The sequence below is a fragment of the Cygnus olor genome, chromosome 27 (genome assembly GCF_009769625.2).
Source record: "Cygnus olor isolate bCygOlo1 chromosome 27, bCygOlo1.pri.v2, whole genome shotgun sequence".
Taxonomy (NCBI): domain Eukaryota; kingdom Metazoa; phylum Chordata; class Aves; order Anseriformes; family Anatidae; genus Cygnus; species Cygnus olor.
In genome coordinates, this window is record NC_049195.1 from 4979387 (window position 1) to 4999638 (window position 20252).

At 53.5% G+C, this 20252-nt stretch overlaps 2 protein-coding genes across 5 annotated transcripts; both read right to left on the reverse strand.

Annotated features, from left to right (window-relative positions):
• Nucleotides 1-98: 98 nt before the first annotated feature.
• Nucleotides 99-2857, reverse strand: BRF2 (BRF2 RNA polymerase III transcription initiation factor subunit). The gene is made up of 4 exons (XM_040538055.1): nt 2664-2857; nt 1970-2029; nt 1318-1639; nt 99-1057 (listed from the first exon to the last, which is right to left on the reverse strand). The coding sequence occupies exons 1-4, from the start codon at nt 2821-2823 to the stop codon at nt 349-351; spliced, it is 1251 nt and encodes a 416-aa protein (XP_040393989.1). The 5' UTR covers nt 2824-2857; the 3' UTR covers nt 99-348.
• Nucleotides 2858-4121: 1264 nt separating this feature from the next.
• Nucleotides 4122-19719, reverse strand: RAB11FIP1 (RAB11 family interacting protein 1). Of its 4 annotated transcripts, none has more exons than XM_040538058.1 (6): nt 19329-19719; nt 14927-15369; nt 13704-14493; nt 10450-10659; nt 9171-9276; nt 4122-7305 (listed from the first exon to the last, which is right to left on the reverse strand). In XM_040538058.1, exons 1-6 carry the CDS (start codon nt 19661-19663, stop codon nt 7087-7089), a joined length of 2103 nt encoding a protein of 700 aa, XP_040393992.1. In that variant the 5' UTR covers nt 19664-19719; the 3' UTR covers nt 4122-7086. The 4 variants fall into 4 exon arrangements, with proteins under 4 accessions (XP_040393992.1, XP_040393990.1, XP_040393993.1 ...); XM_040538056.1 differs by having other exon boundaries at nt 10450-12732; XM_040538059.1 differs by lacking the exon at nt 10450-10659.
• Nucleotides 19720-20252: the final 533 nt, after the last annotated feature.

Consider the following 20252-nt stretch of genomic DNA (forward strand, 5'->3'; position numbering starts at 1 on the left):
TGTGTTAGCACACTCACCCGTGGCACCCGCCCCACAGCACCTGGATTAACCAAAACGCATTTTACCGGAGGCTGCAAAGAGAGAGAGTCAAGAAACCATTCCTTGCACCTGTACTTCTGTGTTTAACAAAAACATAACGAAACCCAGAGCAGGAGGAGCTCTTCCAAAGACCCGTTTTGGTCCAGAACATGAATCAGGACACACCCTGCTCCCCCCCCAGTCCCATTTCCACGGACGGCCGCCCCTGCAGCGTGCGGCGGCGCTCTTACCACCGGGTTTTATGGTTTGGTCCCGGTCCCTGGTGCTCTGGTGGCACTGTCCCCCAGGCCGTCCCGGTGACGGCCGTCCTCACTGCCACGCCTTGGCCTTCCTGAAGGCCCGGATCTCCTGCGGGCCCCTCAGGTACTGCTCTATCTCGCTGTCAGAGATGGGCTCGTCTCCAGTGAGGGCAGCGTCCGACTCGCTCAGGGCTGCTGTCCGCAGCCTCTTCCTCGGATTGATGAGGCAGGGCGGCAGCAAGGGCCTCCGGCTGCTCTCACACTTGCGTTTCCCTCCCGAAGGGCAGCCTTCCTCCTGTCCTGCCCCCGCTGCTGGAGGAGAGCCGGCGGATCCCTCGCCCTGGGCTTCCACGTGCTGCTCCCCTGCACCCTCCAGGCAGAAGGCGTTTTTCAGCAGGACAAGCCGGTGTTGCAGCAGGTCCCCGATGTGCTTGACCACCGTCTTCTTGTCCAAGCTGAACACCCTCAGCCAAGCGAGCTGGGACGCCATCCTCAGGAGGATCTCGCGGAGCTCCTTCAGCCTCAGGTGCGCGGGCGGAGGCAGGTCGATGCCCGCCACCTTGCAGAACCGCGCCAAGGTGCAGGCGAGGCGGGCGGCGGGCCGCAGCGACTGCCACGACAGGAACGCCGCGGCCGTGACGACAGGCAGGGGGTGCCGGCCCGTGACCAGCCACGTCTCGCTGGCCAGCTCCACCACCTGCAGCGTCCGGGCCACCATCCGCTCCTTGTCCTCCGCAAACGGGGCAGGGACGTCCTCCGCGCGCTGGAACAGGCGGAAGCTGGAAGAGGACGGAGCCCACCGCTAGCGCCAGCACAGGGAAGCCTCAGACCTGGCCGCAGCGCCAAGGCTCGGGTGGTGACCGACTCCCAGGGCCGTGAGCAGGCCAAGGGAGTGCTCTTTCAAAAGCCCTGCGTAACAGAACAGGCCGCCCTGTGTCTGACTACAGCCTTCCACCCCCGGCTGCATTTTAGAAGCTTTTGCACGCATCGGTGTCAAACGGCGAATGCTGAACGGGCAGGATGGAAGGGCCCACGTTACCTGTTGAGGTGTGTCTTCACCAGATCCGCCAGGCTCAGCGCTGGCACGGAGATGCCGAGCTCCTTCTGCACGCTCAGGTAGACGCTGGCGAACAGCTCCTGCTTGGCGTAAAGCAGGGAGCAGATCGTCCCCACCGTCAGCGGCCAGCTGTGCTGCCGGCAGGTCACGAAGACGCAGCAGCCCCCCAGGAGCTCCTTCTTCTCCAGGCTGACCAGGTGGAAGGCGGGGTGCTGCAGCGCCCTCTGGAAGTATGACACGGCCGTTTCCTCAAACACTGAGGGGAGCTGGAGGACTTTACAGAGATCCTGGACCCGCCGGATCCCTGCGAGAAGACACTGCTTTTACGCTCAGCTCATGCAGCTTCTTATCTGCGTATTCATCTCTCCTCAACATTACTGTGCAGCCAGTATTCGCCCGGCCCCAGGCAAGGACACGAGGACTTTTCCCCCTGACCCCGAGTGCGGGTACGGCAGTTTGCTCCAGGCAGGCACCAGCTGGACGCAGAACTAACTGCTGCCCTCGTTTAGTGCCAGTCCCCACAGGCTCTTACTGTTCCAGAGAGCAACAGAAATGCATTGACAAATTGCAGCAAAGCAGGAAGCAGCAAAAGAGAATCAACGTGTACGAATGAAACCGACCGGCACGCTCTTACCTCGCTGCATGCAGCGGCTCAGCTGCTCTTTCTGGCCGGTGCTCTGGGAATAGGCCACCTCTGAAAAACAGCAACTGTTAGGGCAGATAAACTGGACGGCCACGGTGCCAGATTTCGATTTTCACAATCAACAATCCTTTGAGGCCACTAAACAAGACCTGGTGGCAGAGGTTGAATGATGTTAAGGAGCAGGATCCCCTTTAGGCCACCGCTCCTCTACAACAGCAGCAGCAAACGGCCCGGGGGCTACTCCAGAACACTTGCAGTTGGTTCAGATGCCAAAAAGCCGCACACCGTGTGTGTTCGTGTGCGTTCCGCGTGTCCCGGGCCCAGCACCTGACCCCAAAGTACCCTTAATCTGAATTTTTAACAAGAAAACCTGGTGCTGGTCTCTGGCTTGGGCAGGGAAGGGGGAAGCTGGGCCTAATCCTGGCAGCACCCAGCGCAGCTCCTGCCACGCAGGGCACCGAGAGCGCTGGAACTGCACGGATTAAATCGTACCGAATCGTTAAATAGCACAGAGCAATTAAATCGCAGGGAGCACAGAGGCAGCCGCCACCGCTGTCAATGCCAGGGGCAGTTCGGGCAGCGCTCCGCTGCTGGGCCCGGCCGAGGACGGCCCCGAGCGGCCTCCCCGGGCCGGCTCGCAGGCCCCGCAGCGCCCGGGGCCGGGCCGGGCCGGGCCGGGCCGCACCTCGCAGGTGCTGCTCCTCGGTGTAGGTGGTGGTGAGCAGCCCCTCGGCCAGCACGCAGCCGCAGGCGGCGCAGACCAGCTGCTGCTGCGCGTAGTGCGCGTCCTCCACCAGCGCGGCCGAGCCGCACTCGGGGCACCGGCCCCGGCCCCGCTCCGCCATGGCCCCGCCGCCGCCGCCGCCGCCGCCCGGGTCCGTCCCGCCTCCGGCCCCGCCGCCCGCCTCGGCCCCGCTCCGCGCGTTCCGGCCCCGAGCGTTCCGCCCGCAGGGAGGGGGCCGTGAGGGGGGCTGACAGGGCGGGAAGCCAAAACCCGTGAATAAACACAAAAAAACAGCACAATAAACACACGCACAGACAAAAAACCACACACACACACAAAACATCAGCAAAAAACACCCCCCCAGAAAAAAAAAAAACACAAAACACCCCAAAAAGCACCCCAAAAAAAGAACAAAAAAACACCACAAAAAACACACACAAAAAAAACCACCCCCAAAAAACACAACACACCCCCAAAACACACACACCCCTCCCCCCCCAAAAAAAACACCACAAAACCCACCAAGACCTTCCCCACCACGGCCTCGTCACCCACAACTCATCGTTTGTGGGGGTCCAGGGGCACCAGGCGCTGCCTTCTCCTCCTCTGGCCCCCAGCCCCTCAGACAGGGGCTCCCCATGGCCGAGGCCCTCCCTGTCCCCCCCCCACACCTTTCACCATGGCCCCAGAACGGGTGCGAGGCCACTCAGGGCTCCTGAGCGCAGGTCTCAGGGTAAACGGCCCTCGAGACAGCGGGAGGCTGATTACCACCAGGTCTCTCTCCATCAGGGCCCACAATTGCGGGGCCATTACAATTAGGGGCCGCATTGTTGGCACTGGGGTAATTTACCAGGCTGCCGGCCAAGAACCTTTTGCACATTTTTTGCTTCACAGAAAGTCTCAATTCTCGTGATGGCGATGAGCTTGTCGATCAGGTTCCCCCGCCCCATGAGGTGTTTACCGTGAACTTCCTGCACAGATAGCTCACAGGACTAGCCCCAAAATACCTGGAGGGTGAGGAGTTTCGGGCAGCAGAGCTTGTCACGAGGAAAGGGTGAGGTCCTGGGGCTGCAGCACCAAGAACTAGTTTCATTCTGCAGGTCACTGATGCACAACCACTGCATTTTCAACCCGTTCTCGATATGCACAATGTGCTCCAAAGCACATCCACCCGCCCCACACTTCTGGGAGTCACTGTGGAGGTCAAAGCAGCCCACAGCACACACAGAAAACCACAAGCATCTCGCACTTCAGTTAGAAGTTATCAAGAGATCAGACAACTGAGGGGCACAAATAAAACCCTCAGGAAGGCTGCAAGAGGCAAAGGCACCTACTGAGCAGCACCCAGACATCCCCCAGCTCTCCATATTTCAGTACTCTTTGAAACTGCTGTTTGAGGAAACAAAGTGATCAGGACACTGGAATTGAGATATCTTTTATTTTAGTGTTCCATGAAACCAAAGGGCATTTAAAAACAAACAGCAACCCAGGCTAAAAGCAGACAGTATGATGAACGGGGAAAAATATTTTCAAATCCTTCAATAATAAAATAATAAAACAATACACTTGATTCTTAGGCCCCTTAAAGTCAGCGTGAAGCACCCTGCTGAGCATAAAATGCCTGTCCCCTTATGCCAAAGAAAGGCTTTAAATAGTATTGCTGATAAAAGATTGAGGTACGAGATTTGTGCTGTGTTTTCACAGCTCTGGAAGTAGAAGCGTGGCTTGCACAGGACCGCCACCCTGCAGCAAGGCCTGCGACCACAGGAGATAACCACCCAAGGTGCAAAAGCCAGACAACCCGAGGCCCACCTTAATGGACAAAGTTGAACCTAGCAAAAGGCTACTGAGAGAGGATATTACAAGTTTTAAGGCTTCGTCTCTAAGGAGACTATTATTAGCATATATTACCATTCTGTCTGTGTGTATACAACCTCGAGATACATATTCTTGCCAAAAGGAATGCATGTAATCAATCCACTGTAAGAACTTCATGAGATCCGTGCTCCAAGAGCATCATACGCAGCGTCACAGTGACTTCAGCAGCCACATGGTAGTACCCTTATTCTTTTAAAAGAAGGACAGCAAAAACCAAGCCAAGTCTTCCTTAGCATGTGTCCAGTTATGACTACCAGTAATACCATTTTTGATTTTGAACTTTATGCCATTGTTCAAATGCACTACTGGTTTTTCTGATTGAAGTAGAAAACCAGAAAGTTGTGGAAAAAAGTCTAGAAGACAAATTTATTAATGAGGTACGGGCAACCACTTCTTTCCAGAGATCCACTGAGGCACAAGGAAGAAACTGAAATTATTTCTTCATCTTCCTCATTATTTCAAGGCACGAGAAGCAGCATCAATTTCCAGTAATGCCAACCAGCACCGCTCAAAATTAAAACCATCAGCCCAGACCTGAAGATGCCACCAAGAATTTCTGTGTTTCGGACCCTTCATTCACAGAAGAGGGTACAGTAAAGAAGTACCTAAAGACTCCTAACACTTAAAGCAAAAAGGCTTGTTTCAAATCAAGCTTCCCATGAAGGAGAGCTCTGTCAGAAAAGATTCAATTGCTAGGCCAGACTTTGGTAGTTAGCCAGTTTACAGTAACAGAATGTAATTAACGGCATTTTTTGAATTTTCCAATAAATGTGTACATCTCTAGGCAAATATATTAAACTTCTCTTCACTACAAAAACACACTATTTGAGAAGTCTCCAGTAGCTTTCAGTGTTTTATGAAACCAGTAAGAAGACTACTAAGAGGTTAATAGTTAATCCAGCTAGTCCCTCATTAAAGTGCTTTACTGTAGGAAAATTGCCTTAGAAACTCACCCCTTTCGAGCTACGTCTGGAGTAACCAAATAGATTATCTCAATTTCAGAAGGCAGAAGCGTTTACTTTGGTTCTCTGCTACTCACTCTTTTGATATTTCAACTTTCTTCTAAATTTCTGATGGACTCTCACAACCCTGATTAATCTAAGAGCTGCAAAGACACATCTGATTTGTTATCTTTGGCAAGAGCTCGCCACAAAAAAGCCACATTTAACTTTCAGTAGAGGAAGCCTGTTGTGGCTGCTTGACAGTGCTATGCCGTTATTTTCTGCCTGATGAGATGGGGAGAACATACCTGTCTCTACTGAGCTGCAAAGAAGCCACAAATTAAGGAAGCAGACCGAGGTATCTGATTGTCTTGCAAAACCAGTACTCTTTTTCAGCTACATAAATTTTTATGCCATTGCGAGCTTCATGTCACAAAGAAAACCAAATCAGATTTGAGCACTAGAATTTTAACTGTTCCCATCCCAAGGGGAGGGCAATTTGGTTCTTTTGATAGCTGTGTAACAAATATAAGAAAGTTTTAAGACTGATCACCTCAGAAGGTTGTTCCAAGGTAAGCACTAGCTCCAAAATCCAAGGCGCTTAGATTCACTAAACTGCAACGGTGTAATACCAAAATTATCACTGAACTTTCATAAAGCAAGTGACACAGGCCACGCACGTGTACAGTGAAATCCATCCCTATTTAAGAATACGGAACAGAAACCAGATGTACCTTTGCCTTCTTCCTTCTCCGAACAAGCTTTGAATCGGGAATTTGAAGCCTGTAGGAGAACAACTTCCAATTTAAGGTGCCTTCAGCCCAAATGCATTACTACTACTTATTCCTATGGTAGACAAACGTACCATGACATCTCAGTGTTTCCTTGACCAAAAACCACCTGTAAACCTTCCCCTTGGAGAACTGCTTTGAAACCATATTTACATTATGTCATTAATTTAGCTTTGTTCCTTACTTTCCAGTCCATGGTTTAAATTGCATTCCACTTTTAGGGCCTTAATTGCTTTTAAAGTCCAGCTCATGCAGCCCTGTTCTGAAGCTTACATCTTTGGACTTCTCCAGTGTAGTTATTCAAAACAATAAAGAAAAAAAAAATCAAATCCTCAAGCTCTACTGTACAAGATTTTATATTGCACTATAACTTAAGATGTGGACAGAGGAGTAATTGATCTATCAAAGCAGCTACAAAACTGAACTACGAAAAAATCTTCATAAAGGATCAGCAATGCCGGCAAGGAAAACGTATCAAAGAAAACCTTCAACCTTCCTATCGCAATCATCCTTTGGACTAGATGCCTGAACAAATCTTCCCAAATAATGGAAAAAGGCCAAAAAAATAAATATGGTAAGTTGATTCTACTTCTGGACTCCCTGTACAAGACCTGATGTAACCACTAACCAAAGTGATAGTTGCTCAAGGCAGAAACAGGAAAGAGGTCATTTTGTGTGAGCAGCACAACCGGTACCACCTACTTCACATTGTCTCCTTATTAATCAAACTCTGCTGGCGGGAATTCAGTTCTTTGTTCAACGTCCAGAGAGCTTTTACATCTTTCCAGCTTTTCTGTTTCCCGAAGTTGAAACACGAAGAATGTTTGGGGTTTCTTCCATGACTCTGACAAGCAAGTTATCGATGTAGTCTTCAAGCTCCCGCACCTGGAGATCCTTCTTGCTAATCGTATCCTTCTGTTTCAAGACCAGCTGGATCAGCTCATCGTGTGTAAGCTGAGCATAAGCATAGGCAGGATCTGAAGGATCGTATTTCTTCAAGAGAAGAAAGGCAGGGTTATTACAGATATACAGGCATTGCAAACTAGCAACTGAATGCTATCTGATAGCTGGTTTGGGGAGCTGAGGCACCAACGAACAGTTACACACAGCATTTGCAGAAACACAGCTGCTTCTCAGAAGAATTACTGCGCTTCCTATCTTTTTAAAGGTAAGCTCCATCCAAATGGCATTTCAGAACATTGATCGTTAAGCTTTGTGACTGCGCAGAGCAGGCTGCCCAGACCCAAGCCGTGAAAAAACGAGAGGCTGGCAGGCAAGGCCAGGCCAGACGAGCTCTCTGCAATAAAGCACCGTCAGGCCATTATCAAACCCAGCCCAGAGAACTTCACACACAACACTGTACATTCATGCACTTGCAGAATGCAGAACAGCTTTTTAATTTTTTGGGGGGGGAAAGAGAGCAAGTGCTTTAGAGTAGGTGCGTAATACCTCACTTACGGCACAGAGCCAATTTACAGAGCTTACCAAGTCTCCTCCAAAACAGAAGGCAGGCTCAGAGAGCGTCAGCCGTTACAGAAAGCAACCGGGCATTTGCTTTTAGCATAAAGGCTTTGCATAACGTCAGTTCAATAATTCAACTCTCTGCTGCAATTTATGCTGAAAGAATGTCATGCTGACTCTAGGCAACAGCCCATCCAGCTTAGTGAAGGTGCATGGAAATTAGAGCCATGCATCACCAACTACAAGAAAAAGCATTTTGACAAGGACGGGGAGAGCTACTGTACAAAATCTAGCTAAGACTTGGGCAGTCAAATTCAGGTTAAAGAGCACAAGCCGCTCAATTAGGTCTTGCCATTTCACTCTTATTGTAGAGAACACATCACAAACAGCTTCTCTGAGAAGTCTGCTTCTAACTCTTAAGCAAACTAGACAAATACTTAGCAGCTTCTGCCAATTGAGTCCAAACAGTCTCTGATGCAAGACCAGATTGCCAGCCCAGACGTTTCTGTTGCAGGGAGTACTCATTCAACAGGCTCCAGTGACTGCAACGTCGAGCCTAACTTCATTTGCGGAAGGCAGAGCGCCACACCAGAATCCCGGCCACAAGTTTTCAATTCAATGAAAACAGCGACACGTCAGTTTAAATTGTGCAAATAAAACATGTTCTTCTTTTCCACTTACACCAGAAGGAGGCACTACAGCATTCGCTTCAGAGGTCTCCTGAGACAAAGATTATGCAAAAAATCACTTTAAATCCGAGTGATTATGCAAGCTGCACAGCTCTGCTTTTAGGAACCAGCCCTGCTTCAACAGCAGGCGCCTGGTCTCGCAAAGGGCACAGGGTATTAACGCAACACGTTGCAAGGCAACAGCCACCCTGAGGGTACTTTTTCCCGCCTCCTCAGCTTTAAGAGCCACATACTTACTTCGGGGTGAAAAGAAGCTTTGGGGACTAATCAGGCTCGCATATAAACAGTGACTAAGTTGTCCAATCTTTCTGGCTGATCCAAGTTACGCAGCTCCTACACGTCACGAACACGACTATGTGCCAAGGTAGCGCAGGCAGGGAGTCACGCGTCCCTCCTCCTGCAGCGACCGCATCGCTCAGACACATCCCACTCGCCTCTGGGGAGTCGGGCAGCACCCCTAAATCCTCTCCACGGAGAAAGCCCCACTCAAACAAGAGCTGCCAATTCTAGCATTGATGAGTTCGCAAGAACAAAGACTGTCCCCGCCCCTGGGGACTGCTAAAAGGAAACTTCGTGTTCGCCATGTCTGAGCACGACCACTGTTCTGCTTGGGACACACGACAGGAGCCCAGACAAACTATCCTGAATCTGAAACTCTGATCAGTTTGCTGCTTAAACTTGGGTTTGAAGTGCCACGTTCCTCCATACCTTTACGTTCATCTCAATCAGCTTTTCATTCATAGTGCTGATGACATTCAGGTTTTTACTTTGGGACTTATTTGCTGTGGCATTCATTGGCTTCACAGGATGGAGTCTGTAACATGAAAAAGGCTCACGTTATTCAGGCAGTAGGTATAACACTAGCACTACACAGATCTGCAGAGTCAAAACAAATACAGCAAGAAATCAGGGAAAATTCCTACCCTACTCAGTCTCTAAGGTAAGGCATTTCTGTCTAAGCCGAAGGTGTTTTATAAATACACTCCAGTTCTTTCTGTTATCTTTATTGACTTAAGGCATTGGAGATAAAGAAGCAGTAACAAGGCAAAAATATCTTGAACAGTGTCATAAAAGAAAAGCAAGGTCAGTCTGCATGAGAAGGCAGTGCACGCCAGCGGTTATTCTGCTCTGTTGTGCACTGGCATTTGAGCCTGGCATTCTTAATGAGAACACAGCCATGGTTCTTGCAAAATATCAAATGCTTCTACTACCCTGTGACGAGCACGTCACATCTTATCCAATCTTAGTTTGCGCCATAAGCTGCCAAAACGTGTCATCCTCAATTGCTCAAGCAGGATTCGTTTTGCCAGCTTTAACAGAGGAAGAAAATTGTACTTGCATCTCAGCACGTGCCAACCCAGAAGCGTCCTACGCTCTAGACGGAGCTCTGCAGATGAAAGCACTGAGGGCTGACAGGGCAGCAGCGCGATTCCTCGGGCAGCAGCACCCCAACCCACGGGAGGAGCAGCTCAGGGAAGCAGCCACACGCTCCTGGGAGCTGGGTTTTAGCTGCATCGCTTGCTGCGATTTACTTTAGGGCTCAGGAGCCCGATTCCAATATACGAGAGAGTATCCCGGTTTATCAGGCTTCCTGCAACTGCTCTCGCATTTCTGGAAAGGATCATCCCCAGTCTATTTCTCGAATTTGGTTAAATGACCCCACTTCTTAAAACGTGACCGTGCCTCCCCAGCAGTTTTCCTAAGGGGCAGCACTGTTACGAACGGCAGGCCCCCTCAAGTGCTGTCAGCATCCTCCAAGGACATTCCGAGTTATCTGGTGCCGTCTGCTAAGTTACAGCAACGATCCTACGCTAGCACCGCAGGGCTCAGGCACCGACAACCCACGGGACAGAGGTTAAGGCTGCACAATGCCATGTCACTAAAAAGAACAGTAATTCCCGCAGCTGGAGAGACAGAGCTGTGCTGACAAAAGCAAGGCTCACACCAGCACTGAGATACTTTCTGTGCGTTTCCCATATTCTCTCACCTGTGCTTAGGAGACATGGTTTCACCACCCTGCTGAGTTTGGTTAGGATACGTTTCAGAGGGTGAAACCCATGCCTGAAGAAGCTTCTTCTTGCCAGAAATTCCTGCTTTATCTGCGAAGCCCTCTGCTGTTGGCTTTTTCGGAGACTCTGCTCTATGACTTGGGGTGCCAGAGGAGAAGGAGCGAAAGGTAGAGCAGGGCTGTGAAGAACTTGACAGAGAGGAAGAGGAAACAGAAGGCTCAGAGAAGTCACTCTCTGCACGCTCCTCAGCATCAGCACCTATTTTTAATTCCTGTGTCTCAAAACGGCCACTGCGCTCCCTGGAATGAGATGCCATACGTGGGCCTGAGTCGGCTCTCTGGTTATTGACACCGTGCACATGCACCCTCGCAGGTGGCGTACAAACACCAGGAGCATTTCCTCCTCCCGGAGCCGCCAGCGTTGCTCCGGCTGCAGCAGAAGTACCAGAGCTCTCTTTCAGTTCCTCACGCAGAGGCACTGCACCTACAGACAGCTTTCCAGCCTCCAGAACATTTTCATCACCTGCAGCAACACCGCAGTTCTCCTGACAGTCACCCAGCAGCTCGTCATCGGAGCCTCCCTCTGGAATAACTGGAAGACTAGGCAGCTTCACACCATGGTCTGCAGTAACCGGAATGGCAGACCTCAGATTTGTGAGACGGTCGAATAAATCATCATCACCTTCGGTTTTTAAATGCCTGTTACTGCTGTCAGCTCTGAGCTTTATTGCTGGAGTGAGAGCTGTCAGTGAGCCACTCGGGGGGAGGCATCCGCGAGCATCCGAGGGTTTCTCGTTATGCAATGAAAGCCCACGCACAGATTTTACACCCTCAGCTGACGAAGGCACGTCACTTAACTCATCGCTTTGAGAAACCGGTGGGCACTTCTTCAGTGTTAAAGACAGCCGTGGTGCTGGCTTCGGCGTGACCGACGCCTCGCTGCCAGCCCTTCCCACATCGGCTTCCCGAAGGGGCTGCGTGCGAGCTCCCGGGGCTGGTTTCGTACATTCTGCTTGAGAAAATGAGTCATTTTTGTCAAATGGAGACGCCCGGGGCTCTAACGTGGGTGTACATTCCTCCCTTCTCTTTTCACTCAAGGTCTCCTGCTTCTCATTTAGCTCTCTCGCCGAGGAAGGCGGCCGTTCAGCTCCGTTCCCTGGTAAGAGGCTATTACTACACTCTGAGAGAGATGCAGAGTGTTTGCCACCCTTCGTGCAGGGCTCGGTATTCGCACTGCCTATTTCCACACCGTCCTGAGCAGCGGCCTTGCTGTTCTGGATGGGATTTGTGCTGCCCCTAGAGAGCTTTGACGATGGGCAGCTCCCTGCTTCCAGCCTGTCAGCAAGCCCTGCTCTGTTCCCTGCAGTGTCTGCACCTGTGGGTAGCACCCCCCTGAGATCAGAGAGCTGCTTCTCGTGGCGCTGCCCACCCAAACCCTCGTCCCCTGAGGGAACAGGCTGCGACTCCCCGAGCAGAAAGGACACGCACTGCCTAGCCGCTACCTTGCCTCCCTTTAAAGAAGCGTCTGCCCGGACCTGCGTGGAGTCACACTGCTCTGGAGCCAGACCGGGACCGACAGAGAGAGCGCCGAGAGGGTTTGACACAGCCCTTACGTTACGAGTTACAGCCGCGTCTGAAGAGCCCCCTGAAGCGGTAAGCACAGAGCGTTTCAGATCAGCGGGGGGTGCCGCGGAGGAACAGCCTGCGTCACAGGGAGGGCAGAAGGGGGAAGAACCGGCCACAGCTTGGCAACCTGGCACGCCTGGTCCCCCTGCGGGCTGGGACACAAAGGGGTTATTGCCATTGAGGTGGCGACCAGAAGGGAGGGAAGGCGCAGGCGGAGGAGAGGCAGCCCAGGAAGCACGCGTGGCAGAGCTTTCGGGACCCTGCCCCCAGTCAGAAGCGAAAGGATTATTGCCACTACCAGACACCTGCCCGGGAAGGGGAGCTTTGGGAACAGGGGCTGCGGGATGGTGGGGCAAACGGGCAGCGTGCTCAGAACCCAGGGCCGGGGACGCCCTCTCCCAGGTGGGACTGAAGGGGTTCTTGCCACTCAAAAGCTCTGCAGCGAGAGGAGGAGGGAGAGATGCAGAAGAACTAGTAATGCTTTCAGAGCCTGGCACTGTGACTTCTTGTCCCGTTTTAGAAATAAAGGGATTATTTTCGCTACTGATACGGGGTACAGAAAGAAAAGCGGGAAGGGAGTCAGGTGCAAGAGTAGGAAGCGTGGCTTTGGTTTCCTCCTGTGCAGGCACGCCCAGTCTGCAAAAGGGACAAAAAACTCGCATGTACGTCACTTGCAGATGCAACACGAGGCGGGAGCAGACAAGCTTTAGCACCAGCCTCCATCAACGCCTAACACTGGAGACAAATTACACTGCAAGAGACTTAAGAGCCTACCTAAGAGACTTAACATACTTGAATGCACCTTCACAAAACACTCCACTACGTCAGAAGACTTCTGCTGCAGTTTGCACAAGCAGCGCTCGGAAGCGGACATCGCAGCAATTATCTCATCTGATGCACCCCAAGCAATTTTGTTAGTAGGGCACTTCATATGCAAGATGCTTAAGCGTGAAGGAGCACTGAAAATAGGGTGGGAGGAGGACACAGAACAGCCTTATTAGTAAAATGAATACATTTACACACATATTTAGACATATATATATATATAAATATATATATGAAACCACATACATAATTATACACGAGCAGAATTTCCGAAAAAGCCTTGTGTATAAACGCCACAAACGTACTTCGTGTTGCTGTGAACAACGCCAAAAGCAGAAGGGCTCCAAGGTTAACTCCTCTGAAGATCATAGCAAAACAGAAGGGAGAAGTAGAGATGTTAGAACTGGTATTTCAGCCCCCGGGTATGTTTCAAGCCACACAGCTCTGAGAGGAGAATGTTAGTTTGTGCAAGAGATCCAGCAAGAAGAATTACCCCTGCAGCATCTGAAAAGATGCCTGCACCCAGAAAACCAGCATTTTTGGCATCGCTTAAAGGGAACAGCCCTATATCACCCACTTTTCATACTGAGAAAGACCTCAAATTATTATTTGGGTCCGACACCTAGCTCAAAGCCATCAGGTACCCCCAGAGTAACACAGTTCTGCTGCGTGCAGCACACCAAGTCCCCAGGTGCTGCTCTGTGGTAGGAAGCCGTCTAGTTAAAGCCTACAACCACCGCGTGCTGCTATCAATAGCGACATCTGAAGCAAACACGACTGACCTGGGTTTCACAGCTTTGGTCTTCGCTGGTGCAGCAGCCTTTTCAGGTTTCTGCTCTTCCTCAAAAGGGTTGAGCGGTTGTTTATTCGTGGGGACTTCTTCTAGGTGACTGTCTTCTGGAGGACTTCCTCTGCTTAAGTCTGCTGAAAACTCAAGACGTTTGGCCTCCTGTTCACTTTTCTCTTCTGCAGCCTTGGTTTCCTCTTCCTTCGGAGTCCTCTCTGGAATTCTTTCAGCGTCACTGGTTTTCGCTGCTTCCTTCTTCCCTGTGACCAGGGAAAGCAAGGCAGACTTTTTGTGGTCCGTTTTTTTGGTCTCTTTAATGACCTCGACGGTCAGGGGCATGCTGGTTTCCAGCTTCTCTTCACTGCTAAGCAATTTGTATGATGGCAACGTCATGGATTTAAAGGTCTCCAGGGATGCAGACCCAGACAAAGCGTTGCTGGGAGATGTTCCGCCCACCTCTTCAGGTCCTTTAGCAGACCTGGAAGACAGGTTCTCTTCTGAAGCAAAGAGCTGCTTCCTCCTGAAGTTGAGAGGAGAGGGGGAAGACGCTGGAGTGCTGTCCTTCAGCGCGCTCTCCTCCATATAAACGTGACTGCCATTGATACACAGACTGGACTTGGAGACCGGATCATTTTTGGATTTAAGGCCGCTGAATAAGGAGAGCCCTTCTTTCTTGGTGTTGCTAGTGGTTGTTTGGTTTAGTTGCCTGTTGTCCAAAGTTGCTGTTTTACGAGATTTAAGTACTGGAGAAGGAGACTTCTCTTCCAGGGCATTTCCAAAGGCTCCTGCAAAAAAAGCAATGGGGAGAAATTCGAGATCTAAGAACACCTCTTACACTGGCTGCCGACGGCCTCAGCGCTTCACAGCTCACTGACTGAGCACAGCACCAGACACAAGTGACTACACTGCTGCCTCCACGTCCCCTAGGTCCCTCAGCACTGTCCGCCCTCAGCAGGCAGGATCACACGAGCCTTCCAGCGGCCTAAAAACACCGCAGATGCTTACTGCCAAGCTGCACCACCACCGGGTGCACGCTTTGCCCACGGTTTCTAAGCTATCCCAAGGTAACCTCAGCCGTCCACGTCTAGCATCCTGTACACCTACACACCACCATGGGCAGAAGTGACTTGCTATGGATTTGTTCAGTAAGAACGCTCTGAGGAGCGTGAAAAGCGCACGCAAGCCTTCGGGGAAAGGCCTCACACTTCATCTACTCACTTTCTGAGGTTGGAGAGGTCTCCGACTCCTCGTCATCCCACTGCGACTGAAAGTCGCTGGGCCGCAGCCTGACCCGCTCGGCCCCGGGCTGAGGCGTAGGCAGGACGGACATGGACTGGGAGAGGGAAGTCTTCTTCAGGCCAGGTTTGGAAAACAGGGTTTTGAACTTTGATTTCTTCTTCTCCTTCTCGGCTGACTCATCTTCGCTATCAGCTGGGGAGTGAGTCGTGCTGGGAACGATCTCCGATGCCGTGTCAGAGAGCCCACTGCTCCTCTTCCCCTTGAGCTTGTCTTTGATCTTGCCAAACGGAGAGCGAGACTTGTCTTTCATGGACAAATCAAACATGCTGGCTGTCAAGTTGCTCCTCATGAACTGGATATCCACTTCAATCTCCCCTCTCTCCTTTTCCTTCTTCCCTGGTTTGGAGCGAAGCTTGTACCACCTGCCAAACCAAGGAGATTTGTTTTAGCAACAAGCTCTCGAGACCCACAAATAGTTTAAAACAACAGAGGGTGTCCATGTTTTAAGAATCTGAAACGTCTACGTGTAGAGAAAAAGAAAAACCTTTAATCTTACAACTACGTCACAGTCCTATGACCCCAGATACCACAGGAAAACACTTCTTATTGCAAACAGAAAAAGTGAAATCTGTGAAATTCGTGAGATTTGTTTTATTAAACCAAAACCAGAAAGGGTTAAAAACCCACACAACGTGGAATTCACGTAGGTCAGCTCAGCCACTTTTTTTTTGTACTTTCCTCTGCCTTCCTGAAATTCACAGAGCTTTGAAGTGGGTGCTAAAGGAGCCTCAGAGAGGTGACACTGGTACCAGAGAGCTTACGCACACAGCCCACACCCTCATACCTTTCATTCCAACTTCGTCTCAGCTGCTATCTTAATGCTTCTTAAGCTAAGGAACCCCTAATCAACGCAACGAGAACCAAAACAAGCATTACAGAACTTCTGGGGATTTCCACAACTCCGCGCCAGCGATTGGATTGAACCGGCCAGGTTTGCTACAGACAGAGCCTTATCCCTTTCTGAAACGAGCCCGGAACAGGAACGCACCGCGAGCGGCGAGCGCTCAGGGAAACCACGCTGCCAAACCAGCGCCTGCCTGCCACGACTCCAGTTGCTAAATTACCGCCCCGTACGTCCTCCTCAGCGACATCCACAGCATGTTAGTGCCAGGGAAGAAATATTATCAGCTGCATACCAATGTGGGGGGGGGGGTTGTTGGTTTTTGGTTTTTTTTTGGCTGTTCCAAGAGCCACAGACTTGCCGACTCCACCGGCCTGATAGGGAAGGACGCGTGGAGAACGCTGGCTTTGACTCCACACAGCTGGTAAATGGAAATGAAGGAACAGAACCAGACGGTGCAAACCGGCCTCTCCAGCAAATTTGCACTTCAAAACTCTGATTGTGCACTGGAAGCAACGAAAGAGAATAGGAAAAAGCCATTTTCTTCAGAAAAAAGAGACCAGAAGGGCGTTAGCTGAAGAGGGGCTCAGAAGCCTCCTGCGGAGGACGGCGTGAGAGGGACGCGGAGGCGCGAGCAGCACGCACGGTCAGTGCTCAGACTCGAGGGTACAGGACAGCAGCACCGGCACCAAGCAGTGCTACAAGGGTTGGGTTTCCAAAAAATTTGATGGTTTTTCAGGTTCATCCTGCCCTGAAGTCCCGCAGTGACGGCTGGCAACTTCCTATCAGCACCAGCCTGGCAACTGCCGCGCTCGATCCAGGCACAGCAGGGCACGCACGAGCCTTTTGCCTTCCACACGAGCCATGGCTGGGCTCTTTTGTCCCGCCTCGCGATCTTTCCAGGCGCACGCCTGCATTTCTACAGCGTCCGTGCTGTCCTGCGCAGCCTCCCAGGGGCAACGAGGGCCCTGTCTGAAAGGCAAACAAAGTAAAAACTACGTGCTCAGCAAAAGGCAGCCCAACGCGCCGCTGTTTCTGAGGAGCACGCCACCACATCCACTTCAGTTTGAGCAGGGAGAGTAAATCATTTACTGGCAAACCCACCCAAAACTAGAGGCAAACTTTAACTTCTTATTCTAGCTGCAAACAGCCAACATCTTCAAGCCTCGGCGTAGCACACAAGGAGGGATCACCGCACGTGCTGCGAGTAAATCCTGCGTTCACAGGAGGGCGTAAGCTTCTCTCAGCCCCCAGGCAAAGAGAACCGGCGTAATTCACGTAGTAAAGCTCTGCCTGAGCTGCCTTCTGCATTTCGTCTCCTCTTCAGTAGTGCTAGGAGCGGCTTTTGGATTGAAAATCTGATTAACTGCATTTAGGACATTAGCGCCCACCTTTCCATCAACACGTTTCATTTCCAGAAGACGCCAGCCCTCCGCTGCTGTATGTCATCACAGCATTGAAGTGACGATGGAAGAAACGAGCTTCACGCAGGAAATCGAGGGCAGGCGGGAGGCTAACGACTGGAAATACCGCAAGTTTCCCCAGAAGCACCAAAGTTACATCTTTCCACAATTTTCCTTGGGCCCAGACGTGAAGAAACCAGCCTGGGAGAACCCCCTCGCTGACCCCTGGTGACTGCGGGCACTTAGCCTCGCAGCGTAAACACATTAGGGCTTGACACCAGCCTCACAGCCCTTAATGACAGCCACGCTGTAATTAGGGCTTCACAAGCAGCCACGGCTTTGTTAAGAAGCAGATCCTGGCTTCGGTAGTGTGAATAAACACCGGCTCCTCGGGTGGGTGAGGAGGGGAGGGTGACTCACGGGCTGCCTCGCACCACATCACAGCCGCGCGGCTCTCCCGGCTCCCAGCGCAGCGCTCTCAGTAACCACCCCTGGGATTCCAGGGCACTACACCAGTGTTTGTGTTCTAAGGTGCAAGTGTGACACGGGTCTGGCACTCGGTGTTCGAGGAGAAGTCTTCCAGCTCGGTGCCTTGCAGCCAGCAGGGAAATGAACCCAAATAGCGCTGAGTTACCTGCTCCTACACACCATCAGGCTCCGCTAAGCGTTTATTAAGAAAAATACATAAACAGTTGGCAGCGCAGGGCTCTCATTCTCCGCCCGAACAAGAGGGCATTTCAAACGCATTAAGCTTCCTCAGACAACTTCATTGCTCCCAGTGTAAATCGTTATCACAGGCACGTAAATATTTAAAAAGGAGAAACCCGAGCACGGGGCAGGAGCGCCTGGAAAGGCACCGGGCACCTTCCCCTGGGCCAACCCCAGGGGGTCCCCACCCGGAGGTCGCCCTGTGAAGGGCACGAGGGGCTCCCCCCCCGAGCCCCCGCTGCTCCCCCCGGGGCTCCCCGCCTCTCTGAGTCCCCACGGGGGGCGGCAGCCCCCTCAGCGCCCCGTGGGACGGAGGAGACGCCACCAGCCACCCCTCCTCAGGGTCTCCTGATGGGTCCTGGTGTTCCGGGACCACCACCCACAGCCTGCTGCCCTAAGGTCCCCAAAGCCCCTCAGGGCCTACTGAGGGCCCCCCCTCAACCTCTGGGAGCCCCCAGCTCCCCTCCAGGACCTCCCAAACCCCCCTTCCCAACCCCTCAGGGTCCCCTAAAGCCCCCCCCAAACCCTTATTGGGCTCCTCAGCTCCACTGAGTCCCCCCTAAAGTCCCTCCCCAACGCCTTAGGGTCCCCCCAGCTCTGCTCAGGGCCTCCCAAAATCCTCCTCCAACCCCCCAGAGCTCTGAAAAGCACCCCCTCAACCCCTCAGGACCCCCCAGTTTTGCTCAAGGCCCCTCAAAGCCCCCTCAGGCCCCCCCCAGCTCCCCCCAAAGTTCTCCCTCAAGCCCCCAGAGCCCTCTCAAGTCCCCCCAAACCCCTCAGGACCCCCCCCCATGTCCACTCAGGCCCCCCCATCTCCTCTCAGGGGCTCCTCAGCTCCACTGAGGCCCCCCAAAGTCCCTCCCAACCCCTCAGGACCCCCCCATGTCCACTCAGGCCCCCCCATCTCCCCTCAGGGGCTCCTCAGCTCCACTGAGGCCCCCCAAAGTCCCTCCCAACCCCTCAGGACCCCCCCATGTCCACTCAGGCCCCCCCATCTCCTCTCAGGGGCTCCTCAGCTCCACTGAGGCCCCCCAAAGTCCCTCCCAACCCCTCAGGACCCCCCCCCATGTCCACTCAGGCCCCCCCATCTCCCCTCAGGGGCTCCTCAGCTCCACTGAGGCCCCCCAAAGTCCCTCCCCAACCCCTCAGGAGCCCCCAGCTCTACTCAGGACCCCCCTATCTCCTCTCAGGCCCCCCCCAACCCCTCAGGCCCCCTCCATGTCCCCTCAGGGGCTCCTCAGCTCCACTGAGGCCCCCCAAAGTCCCTCCACAACCCCTCAGGACCCCCCAGCTCTACTCAGGACCCCCCTATCTCCTCTCAGGACCCCCCCCCCAACCCCTCAGGCACCCCCCCCCCCCACGTCCCCACCTGGTGTGCCGGCGGCCGCCGTCCCCCCGGAGCGCCGCCAGGTCAACCTCGGCGCGGCCCAGGAACTTGTCGACGCCGACGAGGGCGCGGTGCAGCACGGTGAGGCGCAGGGCGGCGGCGGCGGCGGCGGCCCGCGGCGGCAGCTCGAAGGTGGCCTCCTGGCGCCACTCGGGCCGGCCCTGGCAGCGCTCGGCCACCGACGTGGAGAACTTGTCCCGGCCCAGCGCCATCACCGCGTACGCGTCGCTGCCGCCCGCCGCCGCCTTGGCCCGCAGCCCCCGCGCCCGCAGCACCGTCACCTGCACGTGCGTGGGCGCCCAGCCCGGCGCCGACATGGTGAGGGGAGAGGGGCCGGCGGGGGGGCCGGCGGGGAGCGGGGGGCACCGGGACCGGGGGGACCTGGAGCGAGCGGCGCCGCCGCCGGAGCCGCCCCGAGCGCTGCCGGCCCCGCCCCGCCCCTCTCGCGAGAGGGAACCGGGGGGGAGGGGGGGCGGGGGGTGGTGGGCGGGGTTCGGGCGAAGGGGGCGGGGCGATGAGGCGGTGGGCGGGGCTTGGGGGAGTGGGCGGGGCCCGGCGCTCGGGTGGGAAGGGGAGGGGGGTGCGCGAGTGTGAGTACGGGGGGGGGGGGGCGTGTACAGGTGTGTGTGAGTACGGGGGGATGTGTGTGTGAATGCACGTGTGCACAAGCGTGTGTGCACATGTAGGGCTGTGCAAGCGTGCGTGCGTGTGCACGGGGCTGTGTACGTACAGGTCTGGGTGCGGACAGGTGTGCACGCGTACAGGGGTGTGCACGGGGGGGTGTACAGGTGAGGATGAGTACGTGTGTGAGTACAGGTGTGAGTGTGAGTACAGGTGTGTGTGAGTACAGGTGTGTGTGTGTGCAGGTGTGTGCGTGCATGCACATCTGAATGCACGCACAAGCGT